At 54.7% G+C, this 17138-nt stretch overlaps 4 protein-coding genes across 4 annotated transcripts; all 4 read right to left on the bottom strand.

The window, feature by feature from the left end:
* Nucleotides 1-39: 39 nt before the first annotated feature.
* Nucleotides 40-3844, bottom strand: BESB_017140 (carboxyvinyl-carboxyphosphonate phosphorylmutase; the record flags this gene model as incomplete). Its single annotated transcript, XM_029360429.1, has 6 exons — nt 40-120; nt 506-574; nt 1016-1210; nt 1771-1853; nt 2520-2768; nt 3595-3844. The coding sequence occupies 6 exons, from the start codon at nt 3842-3844 to the stop codon at nt 40-42; spliced, it is 927 nt and encodes a 308-aa protein (XP_029216405.1).
* Nucleotides 3845-6078: 2234 nt separating this feature from the next.
* Nucleotides 6079-7002, bottom strand: BESB_017130 (uncharacterized protein; the record flags this gene model as incomplete). Its single annotated transcript, XM_029360428.1, has 1 exon — nt 6079-7002. The coding sequence occupies one exon, from the start codon at nt 7000-7002 to the stop codon at nt 6079-6081; it is 924 nt and encodes a 307-aa protein (XP_029216404.1).
* Nucleotides 7003-8799: 1797 nt separating this feature from the next.
* BESB_017120 (uncharacterized protein) lies at nt 8800-9717 on the bottom strand (the record flags this gene model as incomplete). Its single annotated transcript, XM_029360427.1, has 1 exon — nt 8800-9717. The coding sequence occupies one exon, from the start codon at nt 9715-9717 to the stop codon at nt 8800-8802; it is 918 nt and encodes a 305-aa protein (XP_029216403.1).
* A 2397-nt stretch (nt 9718-12114) lies between these two features.
* Nucleotides 12115-16682, bottom strand: BESB_017110 (chitinase-like protein CLP1; the record flags this gene model as incomplete). The annotated part of the gene is made up of 7 exons (XM_029360426.1): nt 12115-12962; nt 13541-14073; nt 14347-14489; nt 14781-14853; nt 15341-15458; nt 15985-16147; nt 16431-16682. The coding sequence occupies 7 exons, from the start codon at nt 16680-16682 to the stop codon at nt 12115-12117; spliced, it is 2130 nt and encodes a 709-aa protein (XP_029216402.1).
* Nucleotides 16683-17138: the final 456 nt, after the last annotated feature.

Genomic DNA, 17138 nt, shown 5'->3' with positions numbered 1-17138 from the left:
GAATGAGGTTTTCAGAGGTTTGCAGGTCGCCTCAGCAACTCAGTTTTCCTCGTTCGCTGAACTCGGCGATGGAAACTGCCACAGTTCAGCGGGAGTGTACTTCAAAGTCTTGTAGAGTTCCTGTGAGCGAGCAGAAAAGGCAAGGCAAGAAGCGACTCTCTGTAGAGAAGGAAAGACGTGGAGGCGCGGAGCGCAGAGACATACACGTCGAGCCGGCGAGGAAACACGGGGCATGCGCTCCAAATGGAGACTAGAGGGAAACAGCGACGAGAAAAAAGAGAGCGAAATTCGCTTGGAAGGGCAGCTGAATCAGCGAAGCAATGCGGAACGGTGGAGTCGCAGAGATAACAGATTAAGAAAAGGAGGAACCGAGTAGGGGACTGCATGATACGAGCAGCACACTCACGCAGCGGAGATGGGATAGCGTAATAACCCGTTCTCTAACACATTAGGGCACAAAACTGAAACAGACCGCATCTTCTCGTTACAAGTGCATGACGCTCACCTGCCGCGTATACATTTTATCTATGCTGTTCTCTACAGAGCCGTTCTTCCGCAGATCAACAAGCATCTCCTGGCAAGAAATCACACGCTAGCATGACAACATCAAGTGCTGTTTTCGCACGTGCATGCGCATTTTTGAAAGTTTTACCGAGGGAGCATCAACTCGGCGAATCCGCCGATTCGCTTGCAACAGTTCCGCACGAATATACACATAGACACGAAGTCGCGAGCATCGAGACGAACAAGCGGCGTGCAGCCTCGCGTGAGGCAGATGGCCCCGGGCGCAACCTCACCAGGTGTATTCACAGATGGATGCCTGTCACCACGGTACCAGAGAGAAATATATGTTTAAGCATGCGTGTATATCGGCGTGTAAACCAGCATACAGCTATATATATTCATTTACGTGTGTAGTGATGGACGCGCCTAGTGTATGCAACTGTGCATGTATGCTTGTCTCGCGCCTGGCGTCGCCATGCAGCAACCACCTCTGCGGGACTTTGGACCGTACTTTGATGCCTTTCATCGCAACTCGAAGGGGAGACACGGGGTAGATGACCGCGTGGTATCCAAGGCGCTCGAAGGTGGTCAGAAGGGTGAGCGGCGTCCTACCGAACTCGGTCATGTTCGCCAGCAGGTAAGGCCCGCCGAAAGGCGCTTTGCCTGGCAGAACTGCCAGCGCATGCGCAAACGCCTGAAACTCAGCCTGCGGCAACCCGAAGGATAACACACGACGCAAAATCCGCGACGAGGGCGAGAAGCATGTGCATGCCGCACAGGCACATGCGCATCGTGCCAACAAAGTCATACAGCCGGGCGCCTTTCGCTCCAAAGCACGGCACAAGGCGGAAACCGGCGAGCGCACGAGGCAAAGGACGCTCTCTTAAAACGAAAGACTAAGCAACATGCTGGGCTTTGCCAGGCATGTAAACACATTCTTGTATATTCAGCTAGTTATATGTACCGATATATACATATATAGAAGTGGAGGCCTAGGAGAACGCGCTAGAAATCGCGGAAATGCCATCATCTCTCGTCGCTTGCGCGGCGCCTCAACTCTATTTCTGTCTCAGCCTGCATGCAAATATATATATATATATATATATATATTTATGTATATGCATACGTATACATAGGAAGGGGGAGGCCACGACGTGCATCGAGAAGTGCATGGTTCCTTGCTCAACTGTGCGAAACGCTTTTTCTCTTGAGTGAATGCCTTTCTTGGTTTACGAGCGATTTCGAAGGCCGCGCTTCTTGGCTCACTTCTGTCTGAAGTCCCTCAGGGAAGATCATGTCCGCTCCAGCTTGCGCGTAGCGAACTGCGCGTTCTACTGCCGCGTCAATGCCTGAGGCGCGCGAAGCCAAGGCACACACCATGCGAAAACAAAGTTCCACGACACTTAGCGACCGCACGTCCCTTCTGCACACTCGGCTACGGCGAGGGCAGGCGGCAAAGAAGGCGACGCAGAGAAGCCCCGATCGCCCTTGTGCGCCTCAGAGACTGCTAAAAGTCCGGAAACGCCCGCCGCTATCATGGTTGGGTTTAGAGTTTTGGCCGAAACCGGAGTTCCTTGAGCTGCCGTGTAGGTATGGCCGTCTTCGCTCTCATTTGCTAGGCTTTCTTCGTTTTTGCTTTCTCGTTTGTCAGTCTCCCTTCCTGGTGTATTCCTCAGCATACACTGATTCCACAATGCTCAGCCAAATTCTCGCCTTTCTTCGCGAATAGAAAAGCACTGTAGGGGGGCGCCGCGTTCCATGTAATGCCTCTTTTTATCGAACCAATCCAGTGGCAGTCTTCCGCTCCACTCTCACCCTCTCACGCATCGCTGCTCCTTCCACTCCCTGTCCCGTCAGAGTCCCTGCAAAGGGTAAGTCTTTGAGACCGGCTTGCAGCCTCAACGCCAGCCCCCCTCCCTTGCCGTCTTTCCTCTGCTCGACTTTGTTCGGTTCACGCGAGAAAAATGCTCACCCACACTAAATCCTACACGTTATATTTTCTCTGCTTCACCTACTTTCAACGCCGCGGGCGTCTGTGCGCGCGCAGATGATGAAGGAGCCGTCTGCGCACTCTTGTGCAGCGGCCGCGGCCGCTCTGATTTTTTCCTCCATGGCGTCGAGAGGAATCAAGGACTTCCCGTCCAAATGCCCGCACTTTTTCGGGAACTCCTGGTCCTCGATGTGCAATCCCGCGGCACCGGCGCGGTTGTATTCGAAAACTGTCCGCCTGACCATCTCTGTCCCGCCGAAACCCGTATCCGCGTCTACGTCCGAGACAGAACAACACCCCAAGTACAACAGGGGAACGTGAAAACCCAGCAGAGCGCAAAAATAAGAAAACAAACGCGAGAAAAGCCGAGAAGGAAACCTAGGCCGGGCGCCCTCCACCACAAGAGGGTGAACGTTGAAGACGAGTATCCAAGGCAGAGGCGCACAAGCAAACGCAGGAGATACTCAACGCTCTGCAGACGCACGTGGAAAGCAAGCACCAGAAAGACACGCAGAGCAACACTGAGAGATGGGGCGGACACGGAGACAGGAAGCGACGCGAAACAAAGCAGGGGAGTGAAGAAGGAAGGAGAGAGGGGAACACAAACAGAACGAGGAGAAGAGCGCACCTAACACTGCGGTACAAGACGCTGCGACAGACGAGAAGGCTGGACACGAGGAACTACGAAGAGCGTCGCGTTGACCGGCGGAAACCAGGCAAGAAAGAAAATAAGATCCGCACGCGAATAATGTGCAGCGCTGTCAACTGCGGCCAGCAAAACGCACGGAGACCCAGAGATGGAAGGAGGCTTCTCGAATCACCCGAGGCCAGCTACGACGTAAGGATCGCCTGGAGAAACATGCGAAGTAACGACATATCGACAGGCACGCTTGCTCGCAGGAACCCGCAGACAGCAAGATCCGCGGACACTGAGGACCAACAAGCATTTGTATGCATACATGTATGTATGAGACTCGACGACAAGTGGATGCAGTCCTCAGGATGAACAGGGAAACCAGAGGCACACAATCTACTCCCTCGGTCGACGGAGAGTCTCGCTGAAGATATCGCGAGGACGATAGGCAGAGACCCTGTCTCACCGGCGAGAATGGGGAGATTTGTGACAGCCGCTGCTTGGGCGATGGCGCGCGTGAAGTCCTCGAGGCTGAGAAGGCCAATGTCTGGCACTCCCTGAGTCGCGCTCAATGCCGCTCCAGAGACATAGAGTCCCTTGAAACCTGCCTCGCATGCAAGCCGCGCTGTCATGCCGTCGTGTGCGCCAGGGAGCATCACGCAGCCGCTCTGCATGAGGCGGCGAAGTCTTTCGCCGGGGTGCATCACAGACGCCATTTTTCGTGCAACCCTGAGAAGAGCGAGGAACACAGGTAACACAAGCCAACTTGACAGCGTGAGCTAAGACACCTAGGCCGCGCCGCAGCGAGTGTGTTACTGTTTAACACGAGGAAACTGCACAAAACCCGAAGACAGGACGAAGACGAATGCGGTCAGCGACAGCGGGGCCTGACGAGATCGCATGAAAGCGGAACACAATCGCTAGTCACACCACGGCGCGAGGTTGGGTCTCCCCGGGAGAAGTTCTCTGAAGAATGGTTGTCTCGAAAACCCGCAAGCTTATTGAATGGCCGTTTGAAGCGATCGGCATCTTACGTTTTAGCAACAAGGAGACGGAAGTTGGACGACGAGCCCTAGGAGAATCGAAGGAGAGTTGACAGGTAAAGCAACAGGGAACCGCGGATACGCGTGAATCAGAAAAGCCATCAACAGGCTCGGGCGGGACAGAGAAGTGGCGAGCCAAAAGCAGAGGAAACCACCAGTCCTCTGCCTATTTCAGCATTGAGTGAAGCCTGGGGGGAACGTGGCTTTCCGAGACACACACGCAGAATGTTGAAGGGTTTTTTGCCACGCACTACGTTTCCAGGTACTCGAAATCCGCTGAACGCCAGACGGAGCAGAACCAGTTGCCGGCTATCACTAATAAGAGTGGCTTTCAGTTTTCGCCGGTTGTTTCCCTGTTCCACGTTGCCATTTCGTCGCAAAAAGACGGCGGTCTGCCTTGTAATTCACGAATGAGCCACAACTCAGCCGCCGCTGGTAAAATGTACCCCGCGCACGAGAAGTTTGCCTGAATCTGTGCAGGAAGGGGGCTAATGACGGTAGGTGCGAGGGAGAAAAGGGCATTTCACTTTCATCTAGAGTTTCATAGAAACGCGTTCGCCAGCAGCCGCGGTGTGCTCACTCACACCGCGGCTCCAGGCGGAGTGGCGCACGTGAGAGTCTCTCGTCTGTAGACTCGGAAGGTGGAGTTTTGGCCTCAGCTACGTGTCCAATAGACCACGGCAAACAACAATAGATATGACTTCTTCGTTCTCGTACACTGGAATACAGAGACAATGCAGCTTCGGCTGGAGGGTGTGTCCGCACTGCAGTACATGTGAAGTGTGAGGGCCTGACATCCGGATCAGATTCTTTGGTCTTCTCTCCGGGATGAACCCAATCACACGATGCGTTCGTAAAACGATGTTCTCCTATGAAGACAGCCCGCACTTCTGCGTACTCCACAGCATCACCTCTATGTAGTGGCTTTCCCTACATGCTCATTCGGGCATCAAACAGTCTGGGCGCACCAGGTGCTTCTGCGTTTATCCGAAGGTGGCTAGGGAGATCGGGGGAAGTCACTCCTGCTTTTGAGAAGTTTCGGTACACCGGCGATACGCAAGGCACCTGCATCCGCCCAGTGCAAAAACGCTTGAAGGTTCACCAGAAACCCGCCGGTCCGGACAGATGGTATGCGCTACCTCGCCTGTAGCCACAGAGCAGCGAAACGCACCTCCGAGATGCGTTGAGCGTGCCACTCCACACTTCAGTACGCCGCATGGCCCTCCCGTTCTTTCATGTCGCCTTCTGAAGTAGTTTACATTTGTATAGTGACGAATTCTGGGGCGACACGCCCAGTAATTGAAGCAGGTCAGGCGCGCGCAGCGTTCGCGTGCTGCGGCACGCATGCAAGGTATGAAATCAGCTTTCAACACCAATGTTTTTCGACAAAAGAAGCCTGATATGTACGCTCCCGGAATCGGGTGGCTGTAACGCTCAGTCAACATACGTATCCCATCGCGCGGCGGTGAGCTTCCACAAAGCTGCGTGCAAGGGGCTCATCTCCATCGTAGAACTGCACAGTGACAATACATACGCTTTGCCGCGCGAACTAAATTTCCTCCCCGCGCTGCTTTGTAGTCGAACCACTACAACTTCTAGGCCTCTTCCGGTCATGCTCACATACGAAAGCGCTCTGCAAGTGGGCGGACCAATCTTCACGCAACGTCGCCATCGCGGATTCTACTCTGATTGTATGTACATAAATAGGTAGACGGTTGGATAGAGATGGTACGAAGTATTGTCTCGGTCACACACGGGTCAACGGAAGAGGTTGCGATTCACTCCGTAATATGAAGGACCCTAGTAGTAGCCCACGGCGCAGCTCAGATGAAACAAAATACCACACGCGGCGGAAAGAAGGTGAGCGGGCAGCCGCCCGTACACCTCCCCATGTCATTTTCGACTCCTCAGTACAGAAACAATGCAATCGCATGACTCGGCCACATTCCCGCAGTCACTCCTTTGTCCAGCTCCTCCGTGAAGAGGAACGCCTTATAGTTGTCATATTCGGACGTCGACGTCTTCAGCCGCTCCCAGGCATCCGTGGTGTCCCACTTGTGAGGTGAGGCCCTGAAGTCGACATAGTAGCGCCGATACTGGTCGAGCAGCGTGATACTTCTGTTGTGGAATCCGTACCGACCCGCGAATGTTTTAACGCGGTCAAGCAGAACGGTGTACATGTAATCTTGCAGCTCATCAGTGTCGGGAAAACTGCCATTTTGCAACTGGAGCCCGAAGTCGTCGAGGTATTCGACTTCCTTCCAGTGAAGTCGCCGCAGTCTCTCGAGGATGACCAGGTAGTCGTCGACGAGTTTGAGGAACTTGTTTCGTTCTTCAACTGGAATATCTTCATCCCGCTCTCTTCTTCGAGGTGTGGATTCATAAACTTGCTGTCCAAGCTCCGCTAATTCAACCCACTTATGCTTCCGGAGCCCGCTCATGACAGCCAGCGTACCCAAGATCGTGTTCAGGTTCGCGCTCCTCGAGCTCACTGCTGCTGCTTCGTCCGCGTTGTCTAACCACTTGAAGAGGATGCCGATGGCGTCCTTTGTGATGACTTTTTCAGAGCGCTTAAATATACGCGCGACCTTGCTCTGTTCAAAATTCACTTTAGTTCCCCCAAATAGACTCAGTGCATCCGTCAAAATCCGGCCACGGTTCAATGCAACTTCGTCCATTCGCGTCTCTACGTCGGGTGTTTCACGGCCCTCCAGGTAACGTATCTGCCTCTCTCTGATGCTGTCTTCTATCCTCCTGATACTATCCAATTCTTCCTCCACCTTCCTTCTTCGCCGCTCCACCTTCGCCAACTCCCCTGATGCGTCCGTCATTACGGAGCCACAAAGATTGCGTTTGCTAGCCTATGGTATTCTGTACTGGAACCGCCTGCACATGAATAAATGATGTGCAACTTGATCAAGGATGTTGACTGGAGTCAAACCGTTGTTCTTAATACACAGTGCGAACGATCGCGCAGCACAACCGCTACGCAATGAGAGAGAGCCACATAACAGGCTGCGGATGCCAGTAGTAACCGCCACCGCCGTGTCTCATGCAGTTGACGAGGAGGCCGAGTCTGTAGCTCCTGTGAAATTGCCGCTGCGAAACTGCGGTTGCGCAGGTGTTTCTCTCTGGAGGCACCACCAGCGTCAAGGTGATGCCAGGAGTTGAGAGTACAAATAAATCACGCAGCTGGAGCCAGTCCTGCGCAGCCAGTAAATCTCGACACGCGACTGAAGAAAAACTGCCCGCGAAACCGCGGGGAAGTGATCCACGCCGACGGCTTCAGTGGACTGCACTCTCCGCTGAGCAGCCACAGAAAAGGGTGGACCGTCCCGAGTATATCGGGGGCGCACACACCGTGTGGGACGCAGCTGGCTAGTCAATAGGCCAGTGCCGCGATCTGGAGATATCGCCCTAGACGGTCTGTGCATTGGTCTTGACACACTGTGTTTCCCTCCCTCTCCAAGCACCGTTTACTCGGCTAAACGGTGGTATATATCGGAGTGTTGCTCCCGAGAGACTGCCGCCCAAACGGCAGTCTCCGCGTGGCGTATCTCTCCGTTTCGTGCGTGGGAACGGCCAGGAAGGCTTCCGGTGCGTCCGCTTCGACAGTGTGTCAGAAAACCTCTACCAACCCACTCATTATACTGCTTGAGGACGCGGCTGTGCGCGACTGAGGGCGACCGAGAACCACCGCACATCTGGTGTATAACAGCAGAGCTCAATATCTGTACGTGAGCTCATGTAAATATGCACCAGAGGGAGGACTAACAAAGAAGCGCGTTTGACTGACGTAAAAGAGTTCACGGAGATGCTCGCGCACGGGATCAGGAGTGTCCCTCCCGTCGAAAAGCCGAATGATCGCACGGGCTTCGGATTCCCGAAACGGAGAGAGCGTAGTTGCCATTCTCCTTGCTACCGTCAGCGTTAACGGGACAGTTCTATGGGTTCAGTTCTCCACCTACTTGAGCGATTCGGGCCTTGTCTAAGGTTACTCACTTAAAACCATGCGTGGTATCAAGTGAGTATGTGGACTCATACCTTGTGGAAACTCTGGTAGTGCATACTCTAGGCAACGTAGGCCAGTTCATTCGGCTGTCGTCCGGGCACTAAGTGTAGGCGTGGAACTGGACCCACACCTTCATCCCGCTGGACCGCGAGCTAAGAGTTCCGTAGTGGTGTTCGTTAAGGAATACAAACTACCGTAACGTGGATGAAACTGAGAGCGCGTGTACGGGGGTGCGCTAGCCATACCCACCGCAGCAAAGCACAATGGGGCAGCGGACCTTCAAGAGGTACGGGGAAAGTATGTCCCGGCCGAAACGGCGCTGCTGTTGCTACGCATCTGCAAGAGTTCGCGAAGGGAAATAATGCCAATCTTGTATTCCTCCGATATTCACTCCGGGCCAGTCATCACATCCGAATAAGGGTGCACACGAACAATCCATTTCGGAGAAGGACACGCAGCTGCAAGTATGATAAGTAACCACCTGTGTAACCATCTGGGTGGCGCTCCGGCCGGCATCACCGGAAGCGTAAGTCGGGCAGGCTGGGACAATATTGCGTACCATGTGCGGCCGCGCACGCATAAAGAACTGGCATATTCCTCGCTCCCTGCCTGCGTTCTAGTAGAGGAAAAGCGGTACCGCAAGCTGAGGCCACAGGCCAGCCGCAACGCCTTTCTCCAAGTCATCCGCATATGAGAGGACTTTGTATTCATCGTACGCTGAGAGCGCCAGCCTCACGTCCTCCCAAAGCACTGCGTTCGTTTCCATGTGGGAAGTCGCTCGCAAATCCATGTAATACCGCCGTATTTGATCCAGAGTTGAAATACTTCGATTGTGGAACCCGTACCGGCCGCTGTACGTTTGTACACGGTCGAGCAATGAAGAGTACAAGTAGGTCTGCAGGTCGTCGTCATCTGGAAAGGCACCGCGATGCAAGTGGAGGCCAAAGTCGTCCAGGTACTCAATTTCCTTCCAATGGAGACGCCGTAGTCGCTCCAGGATGACGAGGAAATCATCCACATGCTTCAGTCGCCGATTCCGCTTCTCAACCGGCTCTTCTTCACCATTATCTCTGGAGGGAAAAGATTCACGAATTCGTTTCCGAAGCATCACAAGCTCCACCCACTTATGCTTCCGCAGGCCGCTCATGACAGCCAAGGTAGCTCTCAGCGTGTTCAAGTTTTGATGCTTCACGTTTTCGTCTGAGCTTTCATCAGTCTTTTCCAGCCATCGAAAAAGGATTGACGTCGCTTTGTTCTGGATAGGCTGCTCGGAATCCCTAAACGTCTCTGCGACCAAATCTTGGTCGAAGCTGACCTCGCCGCCTGCGTAAAGATTTAGAGCATCGGCAAGGAGTTTTGCGTGACTCACGACACTATTTCGTATATTGCCCTCGTCATCTTCCTTTTTCTGTTCCGACTGCTCCAGCTGCAAGTCTCGAATGCGGTTCTCCACCTCTCGAATCTCTCTCAGTTCCTTCTCTACATTCTTCCGTGTCTCCTCCACCTTCGCGAGTTCGGGGCTCACATCCGTCATGATGTACGGGAAGCGTTGTTCACCGTGTGTACTGCCTCTACGGAAGCACTCGATACTGTGGTACACTTTTGGCTGACCGCAAAATGAAGGGGCACCCTGCTGGCGTAGAAATATGCAGTGGAGCTAGCTCGATGCCGGTCGCCACGCATGGAGGGTCGCAACACGTCGGAAATCGCGAGGCGCTGTCGAATCCGAGCCTCGCGTTACCAGCGGCCCGCACCGGAGACGAACATGGTACACGGAAATCGGCAAACGACTGTCGCAGAGAACAATAGTACCTGTCGCTAGACCGTAGGAAGAAGCATTAACTGAAAGGAGGATTGGTTGCCCTACATGCAACAGAAACAACGCGATCTACAAATGGGAGATTTCCACCAGTCAAAAACGCACCCAATACACGTCGGACAGGTGGAGAACGGCGCTACACAGGGAGTGAAGCGTCGAGCGCACAAGGTGGCCGCCAGTGGAAGCGATTGCTCCGGCACCCCTATGACCCGCAGCACCACCGGTTTCTCAAGGGGTGGGGAAACCCATCTTACGCAGATAAATATGTTGGGCCTTCGGGCAGGAACCTACGGGCTCTAGCTGGGGGGTAATACAAGGACCGAACTAACCATCCCACGGATCGACTGACTTTTTCGCGTTTTACGGTCATTTCTCGAAAGGAGCAGGCAGCACAGCAATGTGTCTAAAGGTATCGGTATCAAATTGCTTTGTAGAAAGTCTGTGATACCCCTGCCAACATTATTGTGGTGGTCGTGTATCTGGGGTCCCTCCAGCATGAAAGGGAACCTCTGACAAATTCTGGCGTACAAGCCTGCTGGCCTGCAGCGCACTACTGATTTTAGATGGTAATAGCCGAGCGTCGCCGCACTATTTCGGCATCTGGTGTAACCGTAAGTTGACTTGGTCACTTTCCATGGCGTGTGCTGTCCTTGAACAAGAGGAACCTAGACGCAGCTGCGACATGCTGCCCGCAGACCGGGTCGCGGTTCAGTTCGCCGTGCCGGGCAATCGCATCCACGTTGTGTCATTCATATAGCGTGGCGTGGCGGAGTGTGATGTGCTGGGCAGACGGATGGCTCCCAGGAACGAAAGGTTTAGAATCCTTGTGGGTAGCCCCATGGTGCCGGCGCAGTGTGTGTCCTGCCTTTACCATCTGCCGTTCACGTCATACAAATCTAACGATAGGCGGTTCTGCAGACAGAGCCACGCGTTCGCCGTGCTGTGTATCCACACATTTGTGGGACACTTTCTAATAAACAAAGTAGGGAGTACTCCCCAACTCCCTCTCTAAAACAATCCTGGTGGAGTCTATGTTGACATGCGCCACGTCGTCTGTTCTTCCTACAGACGATGGGGCGCACGTCGGTACGCAACGCACGAACCCGAATTCCTGTCTACTAGAGATCAGACTCTCCAAGAACGCCGTTGCAACCAGAACCGCTGGGCTTCTTGTAGAACGGTACTCACGTAACGGTTTCAGCGGCAAATACGCAGTGCAACAACTCGAGTCTGCATTGTACTCGCCGTTTCAAGAGCACCTGCACCATTCTGTGGGTAGGATCTGAGCCCCTGAAAACTACAGTGGCAGGTACAGTGGCAGGTACATTGTTTCTCAACTAAATCGTGGAAGCCGTGGACGCCCACATGTAAAGAACTTTTAGTGGAGGTGGTCTGCTTTGACCGAAACCACGCACCGACACAGCATTTTATTCTGTAATGAAACAAGCTGAATACGAGAGACCGGTACACCAGATCCAAACTGCAGACGATTTTCCAGAGTGACGAAAAGCACTCGATCAGTGTTCCGTGACGCCAGGTGATCACGTCTGCGTTTGATGCTAATGAATCAATTCCATCTCTGAACCTACAGAAGATCTTGGTGGCCTTTCCTCGCAGTTGATGCCCCTTCCCAAATCCCAAAACTCCCCTCACACTAGGTGTACCCAACAAGACGAGAATCAACCGGAGCGGCGCGCAGTACCTTGTCACTGCGAGGAGCCGTCCTGACACGCGAGCGAAACAAGATGTCTATCTCCCAATGATGCCATTAAAGCGCTTAACAGCGCAAATGATCTTTCTTCCGTGCCATGCCCTCCGGCGATCAAACTCCTCGTGTCGTCACACAAACAAGGAAAAGCAGTGTTGCGCCTGTCGCTGGATGTCGAGGAAAACATACTTGGCATTCTCCATCACACGCAGTGTCTGAGCGTCGAACTGCACCCAGCTGCTGCTCTCGTATGTCGATTTCGCAGGGGCTCAATTGCAGTCACAAATTATGTCTCTCTCCCCAGGACTGCTTGCAGATGAAATCACGTCCCGCGACATCCAACCACAGCAGTTTGCCCGCTCAGCGGACACCGCAGAGACACTTCTCCGATGGTGTTCTGCTTATCACGAAGCGGACACACACGTGTAACCACACACAACGCCCGATTTTGGCAAATAATCAAACGACTTGGCCTGCGTTTCTTCTGTGGTCAGTGCCGCAATAGCTTCAGCGTGCCCTCTCGCATCGAGAGCATCCTTTTCCCCCGCGTCTTGGCCTGCGATGCGAGCGCCGTCGTTGGTAGCATCCAGGATCGCGCTGTTCGACGCCTCCGCACACCTGAAAGAGCATTTTTCACCCTCTGCGCCAACAACGGCACTGAGATTTTTTGCGGCCGCCTGATTCATCGCCTCGACAGCTGCAGCATCTCCTTGATCCACACTCATTTCCGCCACAAGCGGAGGAGACATTACAGGGCAACCTCGAACCACAGAGAGACAAAACGTGTCCGCTGCTGTAGCTGCTGCGGAGGCATAGCTATCCTGCGCGTTTGCCTCCGCGGTCTTAGCCGAGAGGACCCCACGAGTTGTGCATAGTCGGCTCGCATCACCCGGCAGCGGGAATGGCGCTGGGGGCGCAGTGCTACTGGGTAGCGGAACGGGGCTTGGTGCAGAATCTGGCGTCGGATGAGAGGGAAGAGTATGCGAAAGGAAAGTGAGGAAAGCTGACGTGGCCGCCGCCGACGACAGGGGAGTCATTGATGCGGAATTGCCGTCTGGGTACAGATTCTGGGGCGGCAGCACGAACCGCGTGACGGATGAGGCAGACGCAGACGCCAGGGCAGGTGAGTTCTCCGTCTCGAGGAAAGCCGCTTGTTGCTGAACGGGGATCGCGTCAGCGGGAGGTGGAGGGATGAAACCGGACATCAGTTGGTGAAAAAGTTGCTCGCGATGTTTCTCAGTTCCAAGCGCCGCTGCAGGTACAAGACAGAAATACAGGCAGACCCAGTACTCAATGCCTCAACTCCAGAACCGAAAACAGCACACGAGTGCCGCGACGACGGCAGCCGCTGCTTTGCCCACCCCTCCCCCTCCCCCGGCCTCTGAGCTGGGCAACGCGCGCTCCACGATCCCGACCCGCGCACGACGCCGCCACAATCGATACGTGAGCCACCATATAGAACAAGCAGACATCGTTACACACGCGGATACACTGTGTTTCGCGATCACCGTCCACCCATTTCAAACCCGGACAAGTAGACAGACGCGTCTGTCTACTTGTCCGGTGACGCTCCAAAAAAACAAGCTTATTTTCTGCAAATTGACATCTGTAGGAGGCAGACCGCGATGTGTTCGGAATCCGTCTTCACTCCCGTACTGAGTTTCGCAAAAATGTCGGATACTTAGAATTGTCTCTCGCTGAGCAGCCTCCCAACAGAACGATGAAACGACCGGTTCCACTCAGGACTCGGCGCAACCTCCCAAATTTCCCGTAGTTGTCAGGCGTTCCAGCCGAGTTAGGAGGCTCGTTAATTCGCAACTGCTAACTCACCTGGAGCCTCAAATTTCGCGGAATCCTCGTTACTCGCGCTCGACCCCGCTTCTTGCTCCTGCGCCGCTTGCGCTGATGGTCCGTCAGCCGAGCCTGTCCTTTGCGTCTCTCCACCTGCGGCCTGCACGTCGGGATTGTTTTGGGGTGCTCCAACAAGACTCAAAAGCTGCTTCAGTTGGCCGTGCGTCAGTCCTCCTGCCAGTCTCTCATCAGCTCCCGCAAGCAATGGAGCCGCAGATGACAACCCCGCTGCCTCCGCGCCAGCCGCGCCCGCGCCGAGGGCTGGAACGAGCACGGGTTTCGGGATGGCAGCAACGGCTGACTTAAGCGCAGCCGGGCAGCACGCGGAGCTTTCGCCCCCGAGAATGTTGACTGTGAGGCCAAAACCACTGAGGCTTTTTGTAAGCTTTTCCGCATCGTTGTCTCTCAAGGCGTCCGCAGTCTCCTGCGGGAACACGTCCTGGTTCAACATCGCCTCGTGGCACGAAACCTTGCCAGATCCGACAAGCGTGTCTGGGCAGTTGAGCCCGTACCTACCAACAGCACACATCACCTGCCAAACCATATTGTCGAAACCACAGCAACATGCGCGAGAACGCCGAAGCCCCTCCGCCATGCTACGGGAGAGAGAGGAAAGCAACAGAAACAGCCTTCAAGCGGGTGAATCAATGTAATCGCGTAACAGCAGAACTTGATAAAGCTACGGTGACCTCCTAGGCTTCATCGCCAGTCCTCCCGAAACTGATTCGCCTCCCGCACCAGCGACTGGATCGCTGCTGGCTGTTCATCCACCTCTTCAAGCTTACGCGCGCTTGTCCATCCATTTCCACAGCGAAGCCACCCAGCCGCTGATTCCCTGTGGCTGGATTAGCCGCGGATAACGCAGCAGCTTTTCGGCATCGTTGAAAAGATACTGACTCAGCCTTCCATATTCTTCGTTCCCACGGATCTGAAGCAAAGTTCCAACGCAATGCCACAGGCACACGACCCCCGCAATCACACGAATTCCTGCTACAGCCGGGGAAACACGCACACGAAGCCAGACACAGCATCGGGTCTGCGATCGTGTATCCGCTAAACCAACATGCTTCTCAGGGAAGTACGCCCGGCCTGAGGTATTTTTTCCTGCGACATGCGCCGGACGCTCAGCGAAACCCAAGGCACTGCATGCGCTGCAGATTGGGGCGAAGCATGCGCGAGGAACTAGAGCGCGCACAGAGAGAGATGTGGGAAGACGAACCTTGAGCGCGCCACGGCCGTGGTAGGAAGCGTTGGCAGACCCGCAGGGGTATTGCTCAGAGTTCCGGCATTCCCTAAACGTAGCCAGACAAAGGGACGACGCAGAGTCTCCCACACGTTAGAAACAGCGCAACACATGACACGAAGTGTACTCTCGTCAGGTAAGTCGTGCCAGCACCACCAAAAGACATCTGCACAACGACTGCGACGACAGCAACGACAGCGATGGAACACACGTGAACTGGCGGGCCCCAAGAGACAATGCTGGCAATGTGGGATGCAGTTAATTGGAGCGAATCGCACGCCGCTTGTCGGGAACGACTATAGAGAGGAACGCGAATGCCAAGAGGCCGCACAACTGGAAGTGCAGAGGCGGTCGAGTCAGTGGATTAGTGGCCTTCCACAATGGCGAGGGATCGTTTTGCCTCACCATGTCTCGTAGAGATGCTGCAGTTGCGCAGACGAGGGAAATCGCCGCGCCACGTGGCTCCGAAACACCCACGGCGTGACAGACGTAACACATATATATTATACAGTATATTGCTAGGTTAGAACACTCACCGGCTGCTTGAACTGTCCTCGAACTGCAGCCAAGAGTTCGTATGCACGAAGGCGTGCGCGAGGAAAGCTGTGCATTCAGAGGTGTTGACGAAGGCGCTCTCCTCGTATGTGTACTTCTCTGAATCGCAGGCACGCATGCATGTTTCGAAATGGAGCGCGTGACGGCCTTGTGGGACACACTCCCGTGTGTCTCCCTCTCCACAGCGCTGTCGCTGAGGCAGCCCCTGCGCAGCGAACAACCCAGTCCTACCGCAGATCGATCCCCTTCATTCTTCCATACCGGAAAACGGTCTGCACACGCGTTCATGCGTCAAAGCAGTTCCAGAGAGACACAGCACCCCCAGGGAAGAACACCACAGAGTACCTTGCCTGTGAAATCTCCACAGTACTGCCCATCCAGCTTGTGCAAATCAAACGGGTAGCGGAGATACACAGCCTTGACTATTCGCGCCCGTCCGGTAGCTTGCCAAACGGCCTTTCGGGCTCGCGTCACGGACACGCTTGTCTGCCGCCACTACCCCTCTTCCCTCTCCCCCCTCTCCCCCCCGCCCCGGCTCGCCACTCGGTTGTCCTCGCTGTGCCCTAGTCCCCTATCGATTTCCGCCAGTTCGTGTTTCCGTCACGAAATGGGTGCCAAGTTTTACCATTGGTATTGCAGAAGCTAGAAAAGTCGCTGTTTGCCTGGATCGCACACGAGATGTCCTTGTGCATCGCCACTGCAGCGTCCCGCGGGTGGCTTATGCCTCTGTACGAGAATCCTGGAGCCGCCTTTTCGAGGAAGGCCTTGAGAATGGCGGGGGTGATAATCTGAGCAAGCAACGCACAGGAGATGAAGCAACGTGCAGAGACAGTCAGCAACTACCCACTCGCCCATAAGCGTCACACGCCCCCCACCACACAGCCTGGAAATGGATGGCGAGTCTGTCGGCAGCTCACACCGCGTGTGGCCGTAGTTCCGCATGCAACGAAAGACTTAGGGTTTAGGCGAGCAGGTCGTCAGGACACGAGCACAAAGGCTATCTCACTCGCCCGCCAGGAGTTTGCCGCCACTCGCGAACTTTCCTTTCTCTGGCGGCGAACATCCACTTACCTTCTCGAAGTTGTTGTCCGCTGGGTAAGTGCATGATTCTTCCGGGAAGATCGGCGCGGGAGCCTCATCGCCGTCTTGTCCGTCCTCACTCAAGGCTTTGGCGAGGACTCCCTGCTGCAGCCTATTCTCAGATCTCAAGCATTCCGCGAACAAGAGTGAGGGCGAGGAAGACGAGAGAGCAGGTCCCTCCAGAGAAAGAAGGGCACCAGTCCCGAAGACCGTTACCGCACCAAAACAGATCTTGGACCGCATCGTCGTTCTGGATGCTACGAATCAACGCGTACGCGGGGAAACAGAAAACGGCTCTAGAGAACCCCCTCTCAGAACAAGCCGGTTGTTGCGCCCTGCTGCAACCGCCGACCAGAACAACAGGAGATGGAAGCCGAAGGAAAAGTTCCCTCGGAACACGAGAGCCTATGCGTAGCGACACTCAGGGTGAGAGAGCGACGCGTCAGGTGAGTGTGAAGTCAACGTGACCGCGAAAAATGTCGCGCAACGAAGCGAATTCAAAATGCCAGAGGTCATCGGGTGAGTCTTGCCACTGGCCATTTGTTCACTCGCTGTAGGATGAACGCCATGCGATCAACATGAAAGGCGACGGCACCCAACGAATGGCGAACGCCGCTACAAGAGAACCTAAGATCCTCTACCTGAGGCGACAGTTTGACATACGCAGGGCAAGAAGCCTGGAGAGGCCGTGTAGAGTAC

Source organism: Besnoitia besnoiti, chromosome X (genome assembly GCF_002563875.1).
Source record: "Besnoitia besnoiti strain Bb-Ger1 chromosome X, whole genome shotgun sequence".
Taxonomy (NCBI): domain Eukaryota; phylum Apicomplexa; class Conoidasida; order Eucoccidiorida; family Sarcocystidae; genus Besnoitia; species Besnoitia besnoiti.
The sequence above is the reverse complement of the archived record's forward strand: the minus strand, read 5'-3'. Positions and strand labels throughout refer to the sequence as shown.